This window comes from Mesitornis unicolor, unplaced genomic scaffold (assembly GCF_000695765.1).
Source record: "Mesitornis unicolor isolate BGI_N332 unplaced genomic scaffold, ASM69576v1 scaffold5170, whole genome shotgun sequence".
Classification (NCBI taxonomy): Eukaryota; Metazoa; Chordata; class Aves; order Mesitornithiformes; family Mesitornithidae; genus Mesitornis; species Mesitornis unicolor.
The window spans coordinates 6,034-31,122 of record NW_010156103.1 but is presented as its reverse complement, the minus strand read 5'-3'; the positions used below and the strand labels follow the sequence as shown (position 1 = coordinate 31,122).

General features: G+C 46.3%; 1 protein-coding gene across 1 annotated transcript; it reads left to right on the top strand.

Annotated features, from left to right (window-relative positions):
• Positions 1 to 855: 855 nt before the first annotated feature.
• On the top strand, positions 856 to 25,089 carry FANCA (Fanconi anemia, complementation group A; the record flags this gene model as incomplete). The annotated part of the gene is given in 34 exon segments (XM_010178798.1): positions 856 to 922; positions 1,486 to 1,598; positions 2,379 to 2,455; positions 2,945 to 3,086; positions 3,381 to 3,514; positions 4,492 to 4,602; positions 5,132 to 5,227; positions 5,321 to 5,380; positions 6,424 to 6,512; positions 6,901 to 6,961; positions 7,061 to 7,110; positions 7,959 to 8,035; positions 9,964 to 10,068; positions 10,632 to 10,771; positions 11,224 to 11,294; positions 12,215 to 12,314; positions 13,099 to 13,298; positions 13,645 to 13,741; positions 13,943 to 14,119; positions 15,165 to 15,238; positions 15,653 to 15,781; positions 16,275 to 16,341; positions 16,587 to 16,753; positions 17,742 to 17,847; positions 18,502 to 18,561; positions 18,950 to 19,054; positions 19,737 to 19,849; positions 20,680 to 20,821; positions 22,121 to 22,183; positions 23,254 to 23,367; positions 23,702 to 23,769; positions 24,127 to 24,274; positions 24,439 to 24,531; positions 24,982 to 25,089. Coding segments are annotated over 34 exon segments (3,524 nt in total), but the record flags the coding sequence as incomplete, so codon positions are not given.

The following is a 25,089-nucleotide window of genomic DNA, read 5'->3' as shown; positions in this document are numbered from 1 at the left end:
AAAACCGACCGCAAACCCCCACCCCCATCCCAAAGGGGGAAGGGGAAGGTGAAACCGGGAACAAAAGTTGAGCCTGGGAAGAAGGGAGGGGTGGGGGAAGGTGTTTTGATTTTAAGATCTGGTTGTATCTCCCATTGTTCCACTCTGATGTTGGTAAGAAATTAAAATTGTTTTGTTTTTCATTCCTTATGATGAGTCTGGCTTTTGCCTGTGACCTGTTTAAGTGGTGAGAAGCCCTCCCAGTCCTTATTTTGACTAGCCCTTTTTTGGGCCATTGTGGTGCTCAGTTATGCACTGGGCCTAAACCATGACACAGGCTGACGGTCAAGGCTGTGACCTGCTTGACCTCTACTAGTGATTTTGGGGCAGTTCTAGCTTTTGAGGGAATTTCTGCTGAGCTAATGCAAGTCCCGGTGCTGTCACACGTGTGTGGCACTCAGAGCAGCACTCGTTGTTTGGTGAGAGCATTGTTTTCAAGGGTTGTGAATTCAAAGCTTGCTTGTGCCAATCCCTGCCTGCAGACACTTCTCTCTGGTGCAGCTTTGCAGTGTTCACACGCTGCACAACTAGGATTGGGTTTGGAACCGAAATACTAATTTATGTGCACTTTTAGATGGCTTAATTATTAGCATGTTCTTGGGAGTGCTTTTTAAAGTGGCTCAAGGTTAGAGTTAATAGTTTTTGACACTTTGGATAAAAATTTGTGAGAATTTAACGCTGCTGAATGGCTTCTGCACATTTCCCTAATGAGGTCACCTTCTTAAAGGTGCACACATGCCTTGTTCCTGTTAGTTCCTGCGTGGTGTTTAGTGTCACAGATCCTTCCTGTTTTTGTGTCTTTGTTTTGGGGTGCAGGGGTGCTCGATGCTGTTGGTAAAGAGAAGCAGGAAGATACTTCCACGTTGCAAGCGATGAGGTTCTGGTAAGAAACACTGTTCCTCCAAATTACGTCAGGAGGAAGTTTTTTATCCGCTGTTACACTTATTATTGAAATAGGGGGAATGTTCCCCACCCTGTACCACTTACGTTTAGTATTCTCCTCTGTAATAAAATATGTGCAAGTGAAAATCCATGTAGAAAGATAAGTCAGGTGGGAAAGGGTGTTCTGGTGGTGGTGGAGCCAATCTTGGAGCACCTTCTCGCCATGGGTGAGTTTCTTCCATCAAGTTTTCCCCCTCTGCTGAGCAGAAACAGCTGGAAGGTGCCATCATCTCCAAATCCTGCTTCCAAACCTGTTTTAAGTACTTTGTACATGTCAGCCTTCAGTCCCCTCCTGCAGGGGTATGCATTAGATTCAAGTTTCTAAATCTGATAGCTACATAATGTTGAGTAACCAATAGATTTAAAAAAATACATACAAAAAAGTATATATTTCTGGGAATTTGATAAGATAGATGTACAAGAAAAATGAGTTGTTCACCCTACTCAGTACCTGGTTGATCATACCCCGTGTATGGTTTCTGAGCATTTCCTTGTCGTTTGTAGGCTGAATGTGTTCAACGTGCCCGTTTATGGCAGCACGGTTCATCCGGATTCCTTGCAGCAGTTTTTCAGACACACCCTGACCGAGGTTCTCACCTACAACCCGCTGTGGAAAGGTAGGAACAGGCGGAGAAATGGGTGTCTCCAGGGTGCGATGTTGTGTGTCTGCAGCTCCATGCCACTCAGGCTGCACTGGATGGAGCCCGGCCTGGGGGACCCAGAGAAGCTGCCTGACTCCCAAGCTCTTTCCCAGGGGCTGCACAAGCAGGGTGTCAGATTAGACCCAAAAAATATTATCTGGGCTTTATAGGGCTGTAGTTCAGGAAAAAACTTTAGGTGCCTTCACACAGAGTTTCACCTAATGGCTTGTAAACAGAAATTTGGAATAGCATCTAATAGCAGCCTTTACAGAGCAGGGGTGGGAGAGCTCTGGCCAAAGGAGAAACTGAGTGGGAGAGGTGGTGCTGCAGAGTCTGACCCCTGTGTGTGTTTGGGTTTAAGCACAAGACATGTCCTTTCTCTGCTGACTGGGTGGTAGATGAAAGGCAGGAAGGCTTGTAATCCATGACTGGTAATTGTGAAGCTTGCTGTTTTTAGGAAGAAATCTGTTTGGGCTAGAGAATGTCTGGTAAAGTGACTCTGAGCGATGATCTGGAGCTGTTGTGTGGGAGAGCTGTGGCTTTGCTGGCTTCCAGTTGAAAGAGACGATTGTGGAGTGCAGCAGCACGGTCCTTATTGCCACAGTCCCATGTTCCAAAGGCGAATGAGGGAGAGGATTTCAGCAGTTGGGTTTTTAATATATCAGACTTCAAAGCCAAAGTTCATCTTGTGTGGTTAAGTTGTGTGTTTTGGGTGTATTTTAAAATCTATTGCTGAAGAGTAAACTTCTTTTACAGTGTCTGATGCTGTCCACATGCAGAAAGAGTGGAGCTTTACGAGAACATGTTTGCTGCTCACCACCTTGTATCGCAAAGTATGTCTTCCTGGGTTCCCAAAGAGAGCTTTGCCATGGTGGTTTATGTTCAGTGAAATATCTGAAATGAGATTATTTAAAAATGGGGTGTTCCAGTGGCAGCGTCTGAACCAGCTGCCAGGAATTGTAGGCAAGATGAAGCATGAAGGAGAAGTTCTACTTCTGTGCAACTGGGACTTTTGAAGAAAAAGGGACTTTTGTGCAAAGCTCGTAATGAGAACAAAGATTGTCATTGAAGATGTGAGGTTTTACTGTCACAGAATATGACATGACTTCTGAAATAACTGGAATATTAAATGTTGAATTTAACCCATGCTGGTTCCAAGCCAGAATGGTATCTGGCACTGGAAAGCTGGTGCAAACGATGCACGGAGGGTAGCTTTTTCACCAGTCACACACAAAACATTTGCATGTTAATCTTGCCAGTGTTTTTCACTCCTAGGGGTGGCTGTGTGCCGTAGCTGAAATGAATTGCTATCACTCTTCCAGCTGTTGGTGGCATTGAATGCAAAGGAGTTGGTCTGCCAGCTGCAGCAGGTCCTGGAGACACATGAAGTGAACTGGCAGCACGTTCTGTCCTGCGTCTCCACGCTGGTGATCTGTCAGCCTGAGGCAGAGCAGCTGTTCAAAGGTGAGAGGGTAAGGGCAGGCCTGCAGGATAACCTGTGCTGGTTACTTCTCAGTTTCTTACTGATTATCTCATTGCTGCACTCCCTGCAGTTCTTGCAGGTTGAAATCCTAAAGTATTTGACCGTTGAAAGCACACGAGAAAATTTAAGCGAGTCCCAAAGGTTCCCCAAGCTGCAATAAACATCCTTCTTTATGTGGCAGATGTTTTATCACAGGGATTTGTCTTCATTTACTGTAGGAAATTACAGCACACTTGTCAAGAGCAAAGTTTAAGGTTATTGGTGTATGTTTCTAGATCTCCTGAGCCATCTCCTGATAAAGGCCTTTGAGAATTATGATATGGAAAACATGATCACTGCGTTCCTGATAGCTCGTCAGGCTGCTCTGGAGGGCCCCGCTGTCTTCATGCCGTATGCTGAATGGTTTAAGGTAAGAGTAAACGAGGCCAGACTGGTAATCTTTATTTTAGGTGTGTGAGAAACCTGCACATAAGGAGTGTTCTGCTGCACAGTGATAACCTAGATTCAGACAAGACAGCCAGGAGATGGAGAGGGGAGGGATAAATAAGAGTAACAAGTGATTGTATTGATATTAGGAATGATTTAATATTTATAACTGCCTTCATGTCTGCAAAGAATGTATTTAGTTGGCTTTCTCTGGTCTTTCATCTTTTAAGTCTATCTTGCCTTCTCTAGTTACTTCTCAGGAATGCAGACGTGTAATTCCTATCATCATCATCATCTTGGATGTATTTCAGTATCTTGATAACCAACACTGTTGTTGTTGCAGAAGCTGTGGGCTAGTGCAGATGAAGCATTCCTATTTCCTGGATGTTTGCATGCAGCTGTAATTGCCGTGTTTGACCTTATAGATAATTGGCTGTTGGCTTTTAATTGTAAACATGTAGGTATTTTAGGCATGCAAATCTCCGCGTAATTTAGACCTGTGTGAGTTTGCAAATCTAAGCTCAGTCTTTGCTGACAGTGTTCAGGATGTATCAGAAGGCACAGTTGTGTTCTGTATAGTCTGCCTGGATTATTTTCCCTGTAATGCCCAGATGTGGAAAGTGGCAGCTTTGTGGGTCCCTCATGAATCCCAAACCTTTGGTGCTTTTTGCTGTTGCCTTGTGTAACTCCTCTGAGTGTTCCCATAGTAAGTAGCATATCAGGATGAACTCTGCGTGTGGCATGGCAGGCTTTCTGGAAATGGGACAAAGCAACTCAAAGAAAACTTCTGTGGAGACTTTTGTAGCCTTTCTCTTGAGACTTTTCTCCACAAATACTATTTTCTCCACAAAGCAGATATCTGATGGATGTCTGGGGTTTGTGCGCTGAGTTTAGCGCAGTGCTGGGATGAGAACTCTCTCCATGCCTTTCAAGGCTGCGTTGTTGCTTCCCCTGTTTCAGGCATCCTTTGGGAGCACTGGTGGTCACCACGGGAGCAGTAAGAAAGCTCTGGTCTTCCTCTTCGAGTTCCTGTCAGAGCTGGTGCCCTTTGAAGCGGCGCAGTACTTGAAGGTGAGAGGATGCCAATAGAGGTGGTTTTCTGATACAAAACACTTCCAAAGTGAAGCACCTGAGCCTTTGACTAGGCTCAGCTTATTTTTATTGCTATTATAGTAATTGCATTATGTGTCTTTGACTAGGCTCAGCGTATTATTAATGTTGTTATAGTAACTGCATTACTTCTGATTCATTATTCAAACCTTTTCTTCCCGAAGTAAGGAAGTGCAAGATTTATTTACTAGGCAAGAAAGCAAATCCCTTTCATGGAGTTACAGAATCACAGAATATTAGGAGTTGGAAGGGACCTTGAAAGATCATTTTGAAAGAGTGATCACTCAGAAAGAGTTAAATTTAAGCATTTCAGTGATTTTGTTTGTTGTTGGGAGAAATTGCATGTTGGCTGCCATGAAAATGGCTTATTTTTAAAATAGAAGTAACATCTTCTTTGGGGAATATTTGCCTTAAGTGACTGTAAACATTAATGAGAATTTCACGCTGATTTCCTGTAAGAATGGCAAATCTTCTGAGTGTTGTATTTCAGGTCCATATAATGTACCCGCCTTTTGTGCCCACAAAACATCGGTCTATTCTCTTGGAGTACATCACTCTGGCTAAAACCAGACTGGCCGACCTCAAGGTTGGTAAGAGTTGTCCCTTGGAAAAGAGTTCTTGCTGGATCTGTCAGAATACTGTGTTGTGACCATGGGCATCTCTCTGTAACCTCACACAGGTTGCCATAGAAGATATGGGGCTCTACGAAGACTTGTCTTCCACAGACGACTCTGTGCAGGTACCACTGGTCTGTCAGCAGTTTTCTCATCCAATACACCCCATTTCCTCTGGGGAAGAGCTGAGGTTTTCTGTTTGTCTACCATTCCTACCAGCTTTCAGCATGCTGCCAAAACTTCAGCTTTAAGACAGAGAGGTTAGCAGCCATAAGTATGCAAACTCTCCTCAAAATTAATGAAACTTAGGCTTACACTGAGGACAAGCAGCCTGTGATGGGTGTTCTGTGGTGGACTGCAGAGGAACTTAGCAATTGGCTCCCAATGATTTGATCACATAACAAAGCATTTTATATATATTTATTATTTTCAGTACAGCATGTCATCTATTTGGTGCTGTATTCAAAGTATTGATATTTAAAGGAGGTTTGGGGAGGGAATCTACAGTCTCTAGTTTCATGCTGTGGTTCATGATAAGTTTTGGCTAACAACGGTAAGTGATAGGGAAGCATTTGGCTCTGTTGCTCCTCCCTGTGTATTGACCACAAGTGTGGCAGTCCAGGGGGGCTCATTTCTGCAGGCAGTCAGCTGGAGTACACGAAATGCAGGCTGGTGGTGGGGCAGTGGCATGTACTGCAATGAAATCAATCCTGGGATGAACTGGAAGTCGTCAGTGATGACTTCATTTAATTTCTTCCAGGTCTGATCTGTTTGTCAGTGGAGAAACTGGAAGGGTTGTTGCAGTCATACGATGTCTTAGGTCTCAAACAAGGGAAACCCAGGGTGGCAGTCCCTCTGCCTGGAGTGTAGTAGCACGGGCTGGAAGCGAATATTATGAGTCTTAATTCCAAGTATATGAAGTAAAATAGAATAACAAATTACAACTAACAGCCCTGTCGAGGCAGGCTGGTGGTTCAGGCCTGGTTTCTCCATCCTGCAGTGTTACTCTGCATATCAGGTAGTTCTTGTTATTCAATTATGTTTGTTCAGTCGCTTCCCTTCACAGCCCAGACAGCTGTTCCTAACTCTGGGAGAGCAAGTAGGCAAAATTATCATCATCCTTGATTTCTCACAACATCTTTCTCTCCTTGTTACTTGTGTGAGGCAGCCCCAGGGCCAGGCGCTCCGGGACGTTGAAAAGGCCCTTCAGATATTTGAAAACACAAGGAAGATCCCAACATCTGTGATAGAAGCCAGGTACTATGTGCTTCTCAACACTGCTTGTTTTCAGCTATAATAATAATATAAGCCAAGTCCAAATTAAAGTAACAAGACAAGAGGAATTGAGGATGTGAGCAAAGGAGGTTTTGGGAAATTCTTCTCATGTTCTCCACTTCCTCAGTAGTCACCCAAGCTATTTGTGCAGAGAGCAAAAAGGCACATACACCCTATTGTTACAATAAATAAAAAGCAGATTTAAAGAAATGAATAACTGTTGACCAATCTGAGCTTGATTTGTCTGTGGTTATTCATGTTTCCATGAATATTTCTTATTTGGAGAAGCCAAATTAATTCTTCAGGTAATAAAATCCACTTTGCAGCTTTGGCATTGTTAATATTTTGCTGTATTTCTTTTCTGTCCCAGTATTTTCAGGCGACCTTATTACACTTCCTGGTTCCTTCCAGCTTTGCTCAGGCCACGTGTGGTTAGTATTTGGTTTTGGCTTGTTTTTTTGATCCTCCCATTTAGATGTGTGTTTGTAGACAGGTCACTGGTGCCTAACCTGCCTGTTTTTCTGTTGCAGCTCCCTAAAACCCCGGATGTGCGCATGGCTTTTATAGATTCCTTAAAGAGGTATTGAGACTTCCCTGGGTTAACTTGCTGTGCTTCTGGACCTCAGGACACTTGACTTTACATCTGATTATCAGAGGCTTTAATGCCTTGTTTACAAAACGCTGAATGTTGTTGAAAGGCTCCTCTCCCTTTATGGGAGAAGGGGAAGATGAAACCGAAATGTGCATTAATGCTTTATGAGCTGTTTGTAAGGGACAGCAGTAAATGTCTCAGGAGAACGCAGCCCCTCTCAGAGCTGTGTGTGTTTAAAAGTGCTTTTCTGCATTGCAGAACCAGCTTTATTTGAAATGCAGTAATTCCTCTGTAACTGATCGTGAAGAAAAATGTTTGCAACACTGCCTTACAACTGAGGCATTCAGTCCTGCCTCGTCATTCCAGTCTGACTCTAAAGACTGCATCATTTTTTTTTAAGTTAAAGATGAAGGAGAAGCAGCTGAGCTCTGGGGAGCCCCACGTAATGTGTCCTTAGTGTGGAGTGCCTGCTCAGCAAGGTCAGATTTGGGTCTCCATCACCGCAGCGTTTTAGATGTGATTCTGCATGGTACATAAGTGAGGCTCTTCTGTCATTTTAGACATGTGCTATATAGATGAAATAGGTATTAATGCATGCATTAATATATATATTATTGATTTTGTGTGGTGGTACACATGTGTAATACTTGCTATGATAGCCCTGCATATACATTTCTGGCCTTCATGTCAGATGATGATTAAAAAAATGCCCTGTATGCTTTGGAGCCTCTAATTACACTTCATAGCGTAGCTGTTTATGCTTAAATTAATAAAGCTGAAGTTTGAATGTGGTTATGTGGTATAATAAATGTCTCTTTTTATTATTATTATTACAGAGCTGATAAAATACCTCCCAACTTGTACTCCACATATGTGCAAGGCTGTCGTGCTATGAAAGAGAAAACGTTGCAAGGTAAAAAATACAACATTTACTTATGGATCAGCTTGAAGAAAAGTTAATATTTCCTTTGATGCCCTCTGGAATTGAAAGATTTCAAAAAGCTATGGCTAGTTAGGTCTTTAATCTGTGCATAAATACGTGTCTGTTCTTTAGGTCTTACTGAGATGTGAGGTGGTTTCTCTCGTAACGACTTTCTCTGCTGGGGTGGGATTTGTGTAGTCCATGCAGAGCTCTGTGCTGAGGCTGCAGATGATGCCTGAGCTGGCTGATTTAAATCTGGCTCGGATGCATCGCCATGAATCAGCGTTTGCAGCTCCAATGCTTCTCGACTCCGGCTCGCCAAGGGTGTGAACCTGCTGTGTGGTCTGAACTCCCCGTCATCCCCTTTGAAGAAGGGATTACTGTGTGTGACTGAGATCTGGGGAAGCAGGAGGGGCTCGGGATGGAGCAGGAACGGGATTGCAGTGTGGAGTTTACATGTGTTTGGGTGGGAGGGCTCTGCTAATTTCAGGTCCCGTCACTGTAGCCACGTTACTGGTGCAGTGCGTGTCAGCATCATAGATATTTAATGAGCTCTCTATCTCTTTCAGCGAGTGGGCGTTTCAGCACGTCTTAAAATGGGCAATGTCGTCCCCACGGGTTTATATGAAATGAAAAGGCTGGGGTAGTGAGCCAAGAGCATTCCCAGAGCGTGGTGGAGATAAATGTACTCTGTGTACAGAGAGAGATCTGTAACTGACTCCTACTCGGGGCACTTTGGGTGTTTGCAGCTTTCTGGCGACGCTGTTGCTGGAGAAGCGTGACCGAGCAGTTCGGGGAAGCGCAGATGTGCAGCAGCCTGGCTGCGGAGGTTGTCCTGGCAACCGAGGGATGAAGGATGCAGGGATGGGCAAGATCCCAGCGGGCAGCCAGAGCTCTGCAGGAGCCCTTGGATTGCCAGTGACCTCTGCTGGCACAGCCTGAGCCATGTCCCCTGCACCTGATTGCTGTCCCCTGCCACCCCCTGCATCCTGATCCCCGTCCCCGCATCCTGATCCATCCCCGGGGCTCTTGCAGAGACAGGATTAGCAGGACCTTAGCAGGACCAGCTGGCACAGCCTGAGCCATGTCCCCTGCACCTGATTGCTGTCCCCTGCCACCCCCTGCATCCTGATCCCATCCCTGCATCCTGATCCATCCCCGGGGCTCTTGGAGAGACAGGATTTAAGGCAGGACCACATACTGGTCAGCTCTAAGCCTGTCCTGTCCCTTAGCACTCACCCTTACACATAAAGGTGACTCAGCAGCCTCCTAACACCTTGTTGCTATATAGCATGTGTATAGCAAGTATTAATTTTGACCTTGTTATTTACTTCTCGTGCTCATGGTTGAGTTATTTCTGGCCAGCGTACGAGGCGCTGTTCCTGTCTAAGGAACAGTATGGGTGGTTTTTGGGGCTGTGCTCTGGCAGCTTGTTGCTGGTGGCACTCTCTTTCTAGTGGTGAAAGGAATTTCCTTTTGTTTCTTCTGTTAAACAAAAAGCAGAACAGAGTAGGAGATGCCGCATGGTGTTGGCTTGAGGAGGAGCTGATGAGGCAGTATTCTCGCTGTGCTGTCTGTGTCTGCATTTTGAGTCTGGCTCTGGTCTTTTGAGGACAGCAAACGTTTCTGTGAGGGGCAGAGAGCTAAAGCAAGTAGGAAGAAAACTCTGAGAGGGGAACTGTTTCACCTCTTGTCTTTAAACACTGAATTCCTTTCTGCAACTAAGCATTAACTCATAAATGATTAATCAAATGCACATTTTGAATGTAAAAAAACAAAGCTGTATATGTGGCAGATTGACAGTTTGGGGATTTGTTGCTTATAGAAAAGTAAATACTGCTTTTACAGCAAATGTACGCAGAGGTTGCTGAATGGACTTTATGAAGCTGAGGATAATGGGTTGCGTTTCTCTTGTGCAGATGAATCCAAAGTAGACACCGGCCATTCCAAAGAGCCTGTTGAGCAGCTGAAGGCTGCACTGGCTGAGCTGAGGGTGCTGATTGTGGACCAGGCTAAATACGAAGGTATGCAGGAAGACAAGTTTATAACTACTCTTAATTGGCTGTTACAAAAGCTTCATTAATAAGATGTGGCTAATGCTAGCCAAAGCAACTGCAGTAGTCACTTGCCACTGGTAGCTGGAGATTATAATCTTTCAGATCTGTATAATCCTTCCAGCTATAAATGCATATATTTTAATGCCTGACGTATTTCCCGTGCTTGAGTTTGGAACTCCAGGTCTGCGTTTTCGTAATGATCACTCGGTGCCGCACTGATCTTTGCCATTCCTGGGGCTCGCCTGGCGACTTGGGCCTCATTTTTAATGCTGTTTCCTTTCTGGTGTGAAAAACTATTTTTGGTGTGTGCTGGTAACAGCACTGGGGAAAAAGTAATGCTGTCTTCTGAAATGAAGATGATGATCACTGTGTTCTGGCTAACATTTTTTGCTCGTTAAAGCTTTTCATAGCACACTCTGGGCTCTGATCAATTGCAGTGTATATTTCACTTGTTCTTCCTGCTCTGTGCAGTTGTAAATCTTTTATGCCTTCTGTCCTGGTTCACCTCTTCTCCTGTTACCTTCCTGCAGATGTGCCAGCACAGATTGCAGTGATTTCAGACAGACTCGCGAGCATCTTGGGTCACAGCAGTGAGGATGAAGCTGCAGCTTTGAGTGCTCCAATCCATGTTGACATTTCTGCCCCCAGGCTGGAGCTCGGCCATCAGAGTGTGAGTAACGTCTGGCTGGGGTGAGAAACGAGGTACAAATGCATCTGGGCCGTACCTACGTGTGAAAGGGTGCTCTGTGGAGAACAGGAAACACTTCTCCTTTGGTCCACCTTGTGCACAGACTGTTCATATGCTTAAACTTCCTGGAAGTTGTTGGATGTGTGGTGGTGAGATCTAGAGATTTATTCTATCAGAGCAATCCTGTGATGGGCGAGGCTTGCTTCACCAGGCTTGTCTGGAGATTTGTTACGTGCTGGGATCACTTCTGGGCTATTACAGCCTTAACTTTCCATCTCTTCTTCGTGCCAGTGGACCTGTATAACTTGCAGTGACTGTCATTAAACAATTTGTCTCCTTGTTTTAATATCAGGACACATAATATATAGGCAGCACCAAACTAGATCCAGATATCTGTCTCCAAGCAGGAATCAGCAGTGTGTTTCTTATTCCAGGTTGTTGATCTTCTGCTGACATCATTCTGCCAAAACCTAATAGCTGCTTCCTCTTTCAACCCTCCTGACAGGTAAGATGTGAGTAAAAGAGTAGAGAAAACAAAACTAACTCGTACACTAGAACTCCAATACTTGTGTAGGGGCGAGGAGAGACTTCTGGTTGTTCATACCCACTGTGCCAGGCTGGCAGCTGCAGGCTGCTTTATTCTGAGTTTCTGTAATCTAAGAACTCACGCGCTTTGATGTATATCTGTAAATAAACCACGCTTCTCCTCTGTTGTTACTGATCCCTTCAGATAAAGGTGGCATTTAGCTCTGCTTTGTGCTCTGTGACAAAGTATAAAAACTTTCCATGAATCCTACGTGCTCAGGCTGGCATTTCCAGCTCAGTGGTAGGGGCTGGGGAATGAAGCAAATGACAACCTGTGCTGAAAAGCAGCTGTGATAAACATGAGCAGCCCAGGAAATGATTTCTAAACCCATTTCCTCATCCAGTCTCCTCTGAGGATGTTTATTTTTCCCAGTCAGGTGGGACAGTCCTTCCCTCTCTCCTTTTCTCCCTTTTACAACAGGACCTTGTCCTACCAATTCCTCTTTGTTCTTGCTTTGTTTTTTGATCCCATTTATTGCTCTGCCTTTGTTTACCCTCTGAAAAAAAGCTGTCAGTGCCCCAGGCAGCGTCCTCCTCTCCTTGTTGTCAGCTCAGAACACTTCTTTGAGTGTTTATATTATCATATATCGTATATTATCATACCACTTTATATTATCAAGTATTTGAGGTAGGGCACTGGTGGAGTTCATGGCTTTGTAGGGGTCCCCTATTCAGACACTCCAAAAATGACACTTCCTTTGAGCCTATAAACGGAGTGATAATTGTCCCGTATTTACAGACAATTATTGCTCAAGGTGTTTAACCATTTTTAAATACCTCTTCCTGCACTGGGGATAAAAAGAAGCAGTAAAATGAGCGTGTGGTTTTTACCTTCTGCAGGCAGGGGCCATGTCTCTCCTTGTTTGTGAAGATGATGTGTGGACACAGGAATCTCTTACCTGCGCTCCTGGGCAGGCTCTGCCAGCTTATTTATCATCAAGTGAGTTTTCCAGCCACAAATCATATGGTTATAGTGTGCTCGAGGCTATCCCAGCTCCATTTCCTGAGCTGTGGGGCAGGTGCCTGTCTGGACTGCACAGTGGAGCGACTTCACTGGCTCTCAGCCTTCCAAAAAATCTCATTTCAGTCAAGTAGTATGGACTTGCTCTTAGGAATGTGAGCTGGATGTTTTCCTACAGAAATACTACTGTGGAAGGTTAATGAGATACACTTTAACGATGCTAAAATAAGAAAGCTTATGAACAGAGCCAAAAGAAAAAATAGTAGAATGCTTAATTCCTAAACTTCCACACTGAATGATTCAGTTGTACACCCCTTTAAAAAATACCCCCCCCCAAAATCTGGGGTGCAGCAACGTATGGCTTTCTTTTAAAGATCTGTTGGCTTTATTTCCTTTACCCCGTGATATTGAAAAGGTGAAATTAAAAGGTGGACAGGCTAAATGAGCTGTCACAAAAGCTAAAAAGTCCTGAGAGTCTCAAGTTCTGCTGGGCTGAATATACAGCCAGGTCCTGTGTTACAGAAACGTACACATTTTGCTGCAGGTTGACCAGATAGCTGCACAATTTCAGGGAAGAAAGAACACGTTTGATGTAACTGATGCCTCTCCTCTGCTAAATTGATAGCACTGCACTAATTAGTCATTGGGCAGAAGCAGTGTTCTGCTACTTGGCTAATTCTGAGGTTTTTTCCTCCTGAGAAAGGTTTTTTTTGTCACAAATTAAATGTCTCTTTTCATCTCTTTACTTATGTTTGGCTTGCAGGGTCCTTCCCTGAACGATGCTCATATTTTAGGATTGGCAGCTTTTGTGATCCACTTAAGCGAATCCAGAGCTTTAATTCCTGAAGTGGAAGCCAATTTTGGGACTTCTCGGCCTGTTCCTGAAAAGGTCCTTTCCATTTCCGAGTACTGGGACCGCTTGCTAGCGTGCAGGACAGAGGAGTCCTTCACCTTCTGCGTGAGGTGAGATCCTGCATCAACCGCATCCCTGCACATCTGTAGGTGTTTGTGCTGGTGATAGTCCCATGTGAAACAGCACCGTGGTGATGGTACTGCCTGCTGGAAAAGGGACTGACTGGACGCTGCCAAAAGGCTTTAGTTTAGTATCTGGTTCTGAAATTTGTGCTATTAGTGTATTTGAGGCTGGCAGCACATGAATAGAAATGGTCCCAAAAGCAAAGAGGTTTGGGACATGTTGGTTAAAAGCATTTTTAACACTCAGTCTTTGTTCTGACTTTGGACACTTGTGAGTGGGAAAAGATGTGGTTGAGCCAACCAGGTAACAGAGTTCTTTCTTTTTCTCTACCAGGTTTTGCACTGCGGCAGCATCTTATCTCATGTGCAAGTTTTCATCCTATTCTAATGAAGATCTGTGTGCCTTGCTTCCTCCCAGCCTTCTTAAAAAGGTAAAAGGAAAACCATTTTGCTATTACTTATAAGAAAGATCAGTCTAAGTTCAATGTCCTGCTGCAGACTCCTGTGCAGCTATAAGAAAACAATATAGAAATGCATCTTTGTACCCTCCCACCTTACCATCTTGTGTATTTGCTTGTTTGGCAGTGTCACACAACCACAGGTTGTGCAGGGTTTTTATGCCTTTGTTTCAGCTGCAGTACATTGTGCCACGGCTGTGCTTGGAAGCTCGGGGAGCTCTGTGTGAGGAGGGCAAAGCTCACCTGGTCTGGAGTTCCCTGTCCTGCCCTTCTCTGAACTACAAAAGAGCCAGCCTCTGTCTATGGAAACAAGCGCGCTTTCAAGAGCTGCTGAAGGAAAAAGCATTCCAGGTATAGACCTTCTTCACGACTTCAGTGCACGCTGTAATTCTCATGTTTCAGATCCACCCTCTGCAGTTTCCTTATTGGTGATAAAAAGCTGCTTGTAAAAACTGAATGCCTGGGAAGCTGCTCTGAGGGTTGGCAGATGTTACGTGTGCTACGTTGTGTGCTCAGTGTTATTTGTAGGTTTTGATGGCGGTGATAAGACAGAAATAGAAAATGAAAGGTAAAGCTTTTGTGTCCTATTTATTGTAAAAGCAGAAAGCTTAAGAAGATAAACCATATCAGGAAGAAAATGGTCATGAACTGTAGAGAAAAGGCCTGTCCATAGCCTTAGCTTCCTGCTGTTACTGTCTATGAAGTCAAGTAACAAATACTTGCCTGCTTTTTTTGGTGCTTTGTCTAAATGTCAGAGTTCTCCCGAACCACCTGTGTATCTCAGGTTGTTCGGCTCTGCTCTGCTGTGAAGCAGGTTAACGTCTCGGATATTCTCTTTATACCGCCCTTCTAATGTATCTGACTTGACAGGATTTCTTTTTCTAGCCCAGTTCATAAAAAAGCAGTTTGTCTTTGTGCAGTGGGGTTTGTCGTGTTACTGGAACGACTCCTTGTGCTGATGTACAAGGCTAAAATACCTTTGCGGTCTAACCTTTCCTGGATGCTTACACCAGTCAGCCTGACTATGGTGCTTTGTTCATCTTAGCATTTATTTCTGATAACATATGTTCATCCTGGTAGCTAGACTTTAAGAAGACAAGCATGTTTGGAAATGTCAAAGGAGTGGGTGTGTGGGGGTGTGTGTGAGAGAGATGCTTTATAGGCTTGCTTTCAGTAAATTTTTGAATGCCAGCAGGGTTTTAGTTTAGATTTCTTGCAAGGGAAACAGCACAGGAACTTCCTTGGGTTGGTGTCTCCTGTTTTGTGTCTCTTAATCTGCATGGGATTGTGTCTGGGTGTGGGTGCAGGTGGGTTTATGCTGGGAGGAAGGTGCCTGTTCTGCACAAGTTACTTGCTGTGCTGGTCTGCCCTCTTGCCTAAATCGTTGCTTTCCCAGTTGTCTTTCAGGGAGTGGCTGCTGCTGGAGCTGGCAGTGTACCCTGAGAAGGATATTCTCCCTGCTTCAGAGAGGTCAGTGCAGAGGGGTGCTGTTAGAAAGGGAATGGTTAAAGAGCCTTTCCCAGTCAAATAGGGAATAAGCAGTGAAGATCAAGGAGTAAATAAACAAGGTTCTGTGGAGTGCGAATGCCCGTTATCTACTATGGTTTGTCCAGAGTTCAAGCAATGCTAGTGAGCAAGGTGTGTGTTTAACTTGTGGAAGTTCACCAAGATAACCTCTGGCCTGCACTGATAACTTCTCACAAAACTCCCCATTCCCATAAGCAGGAGACAGCTGACATCAGGACGTGTGGTGATGGGGATGACTTTTTATATCTGTACTTAGCAGGGGTGCTCCTATCTGTCATTCCACGTGGTGAACTTCCTTTTACATTAAGGGCCCCATTAAAACGCTGTGATCTTCCTATCTTCTATTCAATATTGCAGGCAGGATTTCCACTATTGGGCTATCTATCAGTGGTATCTTCCAGCTCCTGCTGCTTCTGGTGGCTGTGACGGAGACCTGGAGAAGGCGTGTGCCATTACCATCACCACCATTCTGGATTTCTCACAAAGGTATTCTGTATTGTAACCTTGCAGAAGCAATGGTTCTGCTCCTGACCTTGCAAGCCTGGAGCTATGGGCTTGTACCTTACGTGGGGCTGTGTTTCCTTGAGTAGAAGTGGTTTCCTTCTCGCAGGCCTGGCTGGCAGGGAAAGCTGGGAGGTGGCTCTGCAGGACTCGCCAGTCTTTGCATGAGAATCTTGCTTTAGGTGATGGAGGTGTGGGGTTGAAGTCACAGATAGTCCCTAGTCTGCTGTCTCCTTATAAAGTTGAATTTATATTCAGCTTTGTTTGGCCAGACAAGCTCCAGTGCCCCTGAGGTAGTGGCTAAAGCTGGAAAATAAGGAGGGAGGGTTAGAGGAGAGGTGCTGTCTCACCTACAGCTTATTTAAGGAACATTAATGTTAGAGCTTTATGTTCTTCTGAACCCATTTGACTTTATTTGAATTGTGCTACCCTCCTGGGCTAACAGGATGAGTTACCTGGTGTGTCTCTTTAATTTCAGGTTGGACCTGGGTAGCTGTGGCCAGTCAAAGATGTCAGTCAACCCTGATATCCTCTGCAAGCTGCAGGTGATTTCAGACTTTGCTGCGTATCTGTATGTTCAATCCTTGAATTTAACCAATGAATTTCCAAATAATTTGGTGTATGTAAGGCTGACATTTGGCTCTCAGATGTGAGCAGTGGCATGGAGATTGAGAGGGAGGGATTTTTCTTATTGGTCCCTTTGCATTACTTCAAAGAAACATAAAATGTTGAATGCAAACTCATGTGTAGCCCTGACGAGCGCTGTTTTTCCCCCCACCTCCCTGTTTAGGAGATGGTGCTGGAGCTGAGGTGTAGGAGAAAGTTGCCTTCCAGCTGCTTGGATGCCCAGAGCCATTTCCTGTTTGAGATTCTCCAGAAAAGACTGAAAGACAGAAAAGAAGTCTCTGCTTTGGGTGAGCAGTTGTGGAGGCAGCAGGAGCTACTGCTGCACAGAAGGTAAATGCAGATCTGGATGGCTGGGAATGCCTCTCATAAAACTGCTGCTCGGAGCTGCTGTGTGCCTGCACAGCCTGGTAACCTCCCCTCTGATTCCACAGCAAGTGAAGATGATGCTCTGTGTCACAGAATGTGAGGAGTTGGAAGGGGCCTGGAAAGCTCTCCCAGACCAACCCCTGCCAGAGCAGGATCACCAGAGCAGTCACACAGGAACACGGCCAGGGCTTTGGGTGTCTCCACACAAGGAGACTCCACAACCTCTCTGGGCAGCCTGGGCCATGCTCCATAACCCTCACACTCACAAACTTTGTCCTCATCTTCCGCTTGAACCTCCTGTGCTCCAGCCTGGGACCACTGCCCCTTGTCCTGGCATTGGACATCCCAGAGCAGAGTCTGGCTCCTTCCTCCTGACACTGCCCTTTCCCAATGGATCCCCATGAATGAGGGCAGCCCTCAGTCTCCTCTGCTCCAAGCTCAAGAGCCCCAGCTCCCTCAGCTGCTCGTCAGCAGGAGATGCTCCACTCTCTCCATCATCTTTGTGGCCCTGCTGGACTCTCTTTCAAGCAAATGTGATTTAGCTGCATTTCAGTGTGTCATCTTGGGCTACAATTTGCCTCTGCCAGTAAAGTGGATTTCAAAGACATCTTCATGGACTCTGTTTACAACCAGGAACACTCTTAATGCCCCCACTTGCGCTAACAGTTGATAAATTACTCTTATTTGCTGGTGTAATCTAGGTGTGAGTTTCCATTTCTGAGCCATTGGTAGCATCCTTCATGGTGATGTGTGTATCTCATTGAAAGGCAGGTTCTTTTCTGGGCAACTGGGAGAATTCCTTGTGCAGTTTCTGTCGGCATGTTTGAGATATCTCAAGTTTGACATACTTTAAAACTCCACTGCATATCAAAGGCTCGTGCTCTGAGAGTGTGGAGTCTGATTCTCTTCTTGATGGTAACCTCAATTTTCTTCCTGTTCTTCCCTGTCTAAGAATTCTGGTTGGGCTCCCTGCATCTGCTCTGATCATGTTGTGTCGAAAAGGAAGGAGAATAATCTTGGACTGTGAAGACTTCTTTTGCTTTGTAAACTCAGAGCTGGTATGTGTTATTAGCCAGGTGGTAATGTCTTGTTGGTAAATGTCCTAGATAAAGACCTTAAACTTGGGTTTAGGACAGGAGTTAAAATGCAGCCAAACTTGACACAGACTTAGCTTATATCAGAGTGTAGGGAGGCTCAACTCATTACGTTCGAGACTTTTCAGCCCCTGGCTCTGCAGAGGTCCCCTCAGCACTGAGGGATGACTTTTGGGTTCATTTATTTGGAATTGTGATGGTGTTTTATGCAACTGAGAGAGGATGTGTAGGTAAATCTGGGCTGGAGCCAGCCAGCACAGCAGTGGTTGGAGCTGGAGTGTGTGGACAGTCCTGATCAGGGTGAAGTCACCAGTGGTTCAGTGATCACAGAGTAGCCTGGGCATCCTGCCTGTCCTTTCCAAGCCCTCCTGCACCATCATATTGGGCACAGCAAGAAACCTCTGTTCATTCCAATCCTGTTAATCAAACTGTGGCAAGCAGGGCCCTCTGATTTGCTTTCTAGCACTGCAATCTGAGCTGCCACTCAGGATCTCACAGGGTGATTCGCTGCTACCCGAGTCCTGTTGTGCCAGACACACAAAATGTTCAAAGAAAATCACCATTCAAAAGGAAAATAACGATTTTTTTTCCCTTTATTCTCTCCTTGTTTTCCCACAGAAGAATGTCTGTTCCCGAGGGTACGCCCTGTCCTACGACCTCACCGCTCACTTTTTCAGGGTAAGCTGCTGCTTTTCTCATTCTGCTCCACTGTCCGCGCTCGCCGGAGCAGGTATTCCTTTACCAGGATACCTGACTGTATGCTGTTCTTAGCAATGAGAAGTGCTATTTCTGCCCTTGTTTTGAGAATTGTGGGTGTAAATTCTAGGAAGAGCAGTAATCCAGGAAAGTGAAGAGGAGTAGCAGGAGGAAGTAGTGGTAGAGGTTAATTTTAATACAAGACAGCAAAGCTGGAGGGGAAAGGAGGAGCTGATGAGCACAAGTTTCTTTTGCTGGGCCATGCTGACCCCTACAGTTCTCCTGGATTAGTTCACACGTGGCTTGGTGAGGCACTTCAAAGCGGCAAAGACCTATGTGTCTGGTAACTTTGTCATTTATCCTCTCCCAGGGCCTGCTCAATGCCAGCTTGGACTGTGAAGAAGCAGCGGAAGGGGTCAACGCCGTTCTAACAGCGTGTCAAACCAAGTGTCCCATTCTGCTTCTCTCTGCAGCGGTAACTACTCCTATTGCATCTGAGGCAATGAAAATTGGGTACTGGTTCAGAGCGCTTGTTTGAAACTCCATTTAAAGTAAACTGTGAGGTGTGGGGGTGGTAATTCCTAACGCCTGTGGAAAACAGCAGAGTGTTTTACGTACCCTGGGTACCGCTGGTCCCAGCTCTGGGCATGCAGCCTGGTTTTTGGAGTGTCACTACACAGGAACAGAGGCTGCTTAAGAGAGAGAAGCTGGGAGTCTTGGCGTGGTTTCAGATGCACTATAGAGAGGGTCTGGTTGTTACATGCCCAGCAACCGAAAAGTCGTAAATCATAGTTGTTTGTTTTTTAAAAAATTTTCTTAGTTTTGTGTGTAACCTGATGCACTGTTCTACATGGGGATACGTGTTTTATTGCATGTGGTAAGTATGTACATCACCTGCGCAGAACAGGTCCTTTATTACGGGGAATTTCAGGGCACTATGATATGAACATGGTCACAAATGACCCTCTTTGTGTTTCCAGGTTGTGAAACCTTGTTTCTTACGTGTGTGTGTGTGCAACTTGGACTTTTTCATTAAGTATGGGGGAGAAAAAAACCCCTTTGTCTGCGTACCTGGCTGGAATAGTACACACACCTGACTGCAAACCACTACTGAGTGGGCCACCACTAATGCCACTGGTTTCTGTCTCTCTTCCCAGCTCTGGTGGCCGAGGTTGGAGCCGGTACTTTACTCGCAGTGGAAGAGGCTCTTTGGGTCCCCACTTCCAGAAGAACTGGAAAGGCTGCGGGAATGGCAGCGCACAGCCACCAGGTACGTGTGAGGAACCGAGCGTGGATCTGCGGGGCAGGAGGACCTGCTCCTGGGCCAGGCTGGGTTTTGGCAGGCAGTATGAAATGCTAATGTGGACTGAGGCTTGTAGGACAGCTATATATGGATTAAACTCAGAGTTTAAACTCAAAAATGGGTCACTGCAATTATTCAGTCTGGCCTGCTGAGTAATATGGGTCAGAGTGTTTCACTGTAAGGAAAAGAGCAGCTTTTTAGAGGAGACTGGAAGGCAGATTCCTTGTTAGACAAACACTGGAAGTGGCCTTTAGCAGAGGGTTGAGTCATTCGCTCAAGCTGCTGCACCCTTTGCTACCTGGATTTGGTGAATCCCTGGTCTCCCTTTACCTGTCTTTGCGCTGTCTGCTTAGGGTCCTGCAGCTTTTCTCCAAAAGCTGGGAATTTAACATAAGAATCTGCTTGCAGGTTATTGCAGGTAATAATCACATGCTTCTGTAGTAGGGTATGCAGGTAACACCTGTGCAAGTTGTGATAAAGGAGATCTGGGAATGCTGGCTGTTACTAAAAGATTTTATTTTATTCATGTATTTCATGTATTTTATGTATTTTATTTTATTCATGTATTTTATGTATTTTATTCATGTATTTTTAGTTTTAGTTCTTAAGTTTTATTTTATTTTTTATTTTATTTTTGACCTTGAAGCATCCAACTGCAGCAAAAAGCAATGGAGAAAAGAGATTTTATTTGTCCCAATCACAAACTCACACCCTTTGCCCAAGACCATGATTTCCTCCTCATTCCCAGCTGTGATTTTTCTGTATTTAAATTCTATTTTTCTGCTTTTGTTTCCTAGCTTCCTTTCTTCAGGAGTGGTTTTCCCTCTCTCTGGCCCTCCTTGGCTTTCGGCTGCCTTCCTCCACTGCACCGTTCAGCAGCAGTCACCACGTGGAGGAGAGAGGATTGTGCTGCAGAGGCTGGGGACTGACACAGAGCAGGCAAGACTGGACATGTTTGAAATGTTACACTTGAAAACCAGCGGTTTTAACTGAGCAATGGTTGTGCTGAGATACTGCTGAATTCCTGGTAAACCCTGTTGTGAAATCTCGCTGGTGGCTGGTTAATAAAATGTAGCTGTAAATTACTGGTTGCTAAATACTTATCCTAGAGGCAGAGCTGTTCTGAACTTAAACTTTTAGTTCTGATACTGGCTCCCTGGTGAAGCAGGGAGGACAATTTAACAGCTGATGCTGTAGGGATTGAGAGGGAGCAGGGATTGCAGGGAGAGCAGAGATTGCAGGGAGCCCCATCCATGGAGCCAGGATCACCTCTCACTCTGACTCAGGAGCAATCCTTGTGGATTTAGCTCAGACAACTGGCCTGGAAGGTGCAGGAGATGCACAAGGTTTGAGATGGGGGTGCAGCAGTTTCAGGGCTCTGGGAACCCCAGGAACAGCCCTGGGGGTTTTCCCAAGCTGTTCCAGGAAATGCCTGCTCTGTTTCACCATTGCATTGCACGGGAATTCTCCCAAGTGCTCCGCTGAGGAGGAAGCGGGGCTCTGCGATTTGTCTGTGATCTTCCAAGGAACAGCAGGGACCAGAGCTCAGCATGGGGAATGTCCCTGTAGAGACACTCCCAGGGAAATGGTGTTGAAGGGGAAGCTGTGCTTTACTATTTACTCTTAGGTTTTATTGCTCCGGGCAGCTGTTACGGTAGCAGCTCCTCCTGCTGTGGGATTGACTCCTCTGTTTATACTGGTGTGGAGCCAAAAGCTGCTACTCAAACTGGTGTCAGCAAGTTGATACGAGCATTTGGGACCTGTGGAATAACAGCAGCTTTCACCTCAAAAATCCCCCTTGAGGTAGGAGAAGGATGCCAGGAAGGGATGTGGCAGGGATCCAGAAAAGAGTATGTTAGGGCAGGGTTATGATGCGCTTTGGAGAGGGGAGGCTGCACAGCATCTGCTGGTGGCGCAGCGGCTGTGGACCAGCACCAGCTCTCCTCTAGGTTCACATCTGTGGTAGCTCGCTTGGTTTTCCCTGTATTTGGGTGAAGTTGTCATCTGTTGTCTGAGTTGCTTTGAGAACAGTGAATTTAATGGGGAATTTACCCTTAAAAGCAATGAACGATGTCTTCTCCAAACACTGCCTTCATCTGGAAGGTACTGCAGTGCTCGCAGTTCATCCAGGTCCAGGCTGGGCACACACTGGGTGAAATGCTATTTCCTGACTGGGAAGCGCGAGTGCTGAGTCACCGCCGCAGATCTCACTAACGGGCAGTCTCCTTTCCTTTGCAGCTTCTTGTTTCGCTGCTGTTCTTCTCGCTCATGGATCTCGTCTCGGCAAAAATAGCACCAAAGGTAAATGCATCCCCGGGGGAATTCTCATGACACCGAATGCGTCTGATCCGCTTGGTTTGCTGCCTAAACAAAGCTCTGTGAAGGCTGGGAGCTGCCAGAGGAAGGGATCAGCAACATCCCAGACAGAGCCCTTCTGTTCCTATCACATCAAACCTGTATTTTCCTCTGACGTTATCGCCCCTTTCACTACAGTAGCTTTTATTTCTCTTCCTGAACGACTTCCTATTTCCAGTTCCCTGTTCAGACTTTACACCTCCCAGGGAGCACAGAAACCGTGTATCTCTGTTAGCTTTTGTGTATCATTTCACATTTGCTAGATAACGTTTTCCCTCAGGCTGCAAACACACGTGGTGTTTCACAGGAGAAGGGCTGCCCAGCAAGGAGGAACATTCATTTCCAGATGATTTAATGCTGTTAAATGAATGAGCAGACATGACAAGTTTCTCCCTGCAGCTGTCTGCCCTAAGCATCCTCTCACCCAGAAACGCTTCTTTCTGTCCCTTTGCTGTCATCTCAGCTTTGGAGAGCAGCTGTTTGTGCAGTCACCCAACAAATGCAGGTTAAAAATAATCACTTGGTCTCATAGTCTTTTAAAAGAGTCTGGAGGAAGAGTCATTGAGGAGAGAAACACCTTGAGCAAACGGCTCTGAGGGGTTATTCCAAGTGAAATCAGTAATGCAATAAACCCCAAATAAACTAAATCCCAAGATGTGCTGTCACGAGGAAGGTTGGAAGGGAATAAACCTGCTCCAGGGAGCTTTGGTGCAGGAGGAGCAGTGGCTCTGCGCTGAGGGTGATGAGCTGGTGTTCACTGGTATCGCTTCACACTGGCTCACAAACCATTCTCAGCTGAGCCCTGTTGTGGCCTGGTTGGTTTGGCAATGAAGGGGCTGTGCTACTCGAGTGCCTGGGGGGATCCAGGCTGTTAGGGCAGGAGGAAAACCCAGACTAATTAATTTAATGAAGATCCTTCAATAGAGCACTTCATGCAGAGTCTCTTATGGGGGGTTCATTTCTGCTCTGATGCCACTAAAGCCTAAGACAAATGACCTGTCCTTTCTGTCACCCAGGAAGGAGTGGATTTCCGGACGTCTCTGCAGTGGTCCCTGGAGATCTTGCAGTGCCTGGAAGAGAGGGGTGCGTCCTGGCCACTTCTCTTCCATTCGGGAGAGAAAGGTGAGTGAGTCCTGCCTCCAAGGGGTGACAAGGTGAGGTTTGGTGTGAGCTTATCTGTGGGAGAGAACCGATGGGATTTGTAAGCAGCATGAAAAATGTGTTGAGTAAAAGCTGAGAGCATCCTGCTTGTACCCTGCAGTCTGGTGACCCTGCTGATCAGGAACGACTGAAACTTGGTGGTGTTCCTTCTGGTACAGCCTCAGAGGGCACAGCTTGTTTCTCCTGCAAGCACTGGTGTCTGTGTGCTGGAAGGAAACTGCAGCCCCAGTGCTGCAGTAGAAGTGCGTGAGGACAGCTGGAGATGATGCTATGAGTTTCTCTCTGGCCATTGCAGACCCCAAGAAATACCACATCCTGCGCAGCGCAGCCTCGGACCGGCACACCCGGCTCTTGCCCATTGCGTTCTACAGGTGAGGTCCTGCGGGGCTCAGAAGGGAGGTGTTGGGGAGGATGTGGCTGATGGTTTGTGCCTACAGCAGCTGGTGCAGAGGTAACCGTGCTGCTGGTCTGTGGGTGAGCTGAGCTTTAACGTTGGTTGTGCAGGAGGAAATGCTTGACCACGACAGGTTTCCTATTGAAGGAGCCTCATATACTTCACTGGAAGTTTCTCTTCAGCTTTGTGCTCTAAACAGGAGCAGCCCTGCACATAGTGGCATTTGTAAAACGGCAGCAATGGCACTGGCTGCGTTGGCCGTGTGTCTTTGTGTGTTTGAGCCTAGCACAGAGCAGTGCTAACCTGTGCTAACCTGGTGTGTGACCTCCTCCAGCCTCACCCCTCGTTTCCACCAAGAGCTGCTCACCAGGGAGCACTCCTTCCTCTGCGTGGCGCTCGATTTGTACATCCAGCTGCTCCGGCTCTTTGTGGAGGGGAAGGATCTGCCGCAGTTGGGGCAAAGCCCAGAACACCCAGAGCACGTGAGTGAAGTTCAATTTCTTTTTTTCTCGTAACTGTGAATCCTATTCTCTATCCCTTCCCCTGCCCCTTGCAGCATTCCTCTCGGTCCCAGTTTCCTGTACAAAGCAGAGGCAGCTTGTGCCCCCTTGCACCCTGGCCCATGCATCTTCTCCGTGTCGTGCAGGGGGATCCCTTGGAGTTGATCTCCACGGCGCGGCGGTTCCTGCTTGGAGCGATCCCGCGCTGCCCTGCCCAAAGCTTTGGAAACATAGACCCGGTGCGTTGTTTTCCTTTCCCCCAGTGCTGTTTCTGCCTGTGTAGCCTCTCCTGGGCACTGACCCCTGTGCTGGTGCTGCCTGCTTCATCCCTACCACGCGCGGCATTTCCATAGCACGTTTGGGAGTGGCACAGGACGCCTGCTGCTCACTCTGTGCCATAGCCATAGCCTCCCTGTCTCAGCAACGTTAAACACCGCTCTCATGCAATCTCACACCCACTGCTTGCTTAATCCTTGCTCTTGGGGGAAATACCAAGCACAGCGATGGAGCAGGTGTTGAAATTTCCCACAAGCACCGCGTTGTCAGCCAGGAAACCGTGTTATTTCTATGCAAGTCAGCGCAGCCTCCCCTCTCCTTTCCCTCTGCCTTGCAAAACACCCGGGTGTTGCTGCAACTCGCTGTGAGGCAGCAGGAGCAGCGCTAACGCCCATCGCTTGCCCCCTCCTCAGCTCCTGCCCCCATGTGAGGAACTCGACCCGGAGCTGGGAGCGACCCTGCGGCACCGCTCGAGGCCGGCGGTGGCCATGGAGCTGGATGAAGAGCTGGTCCTGTTCTGA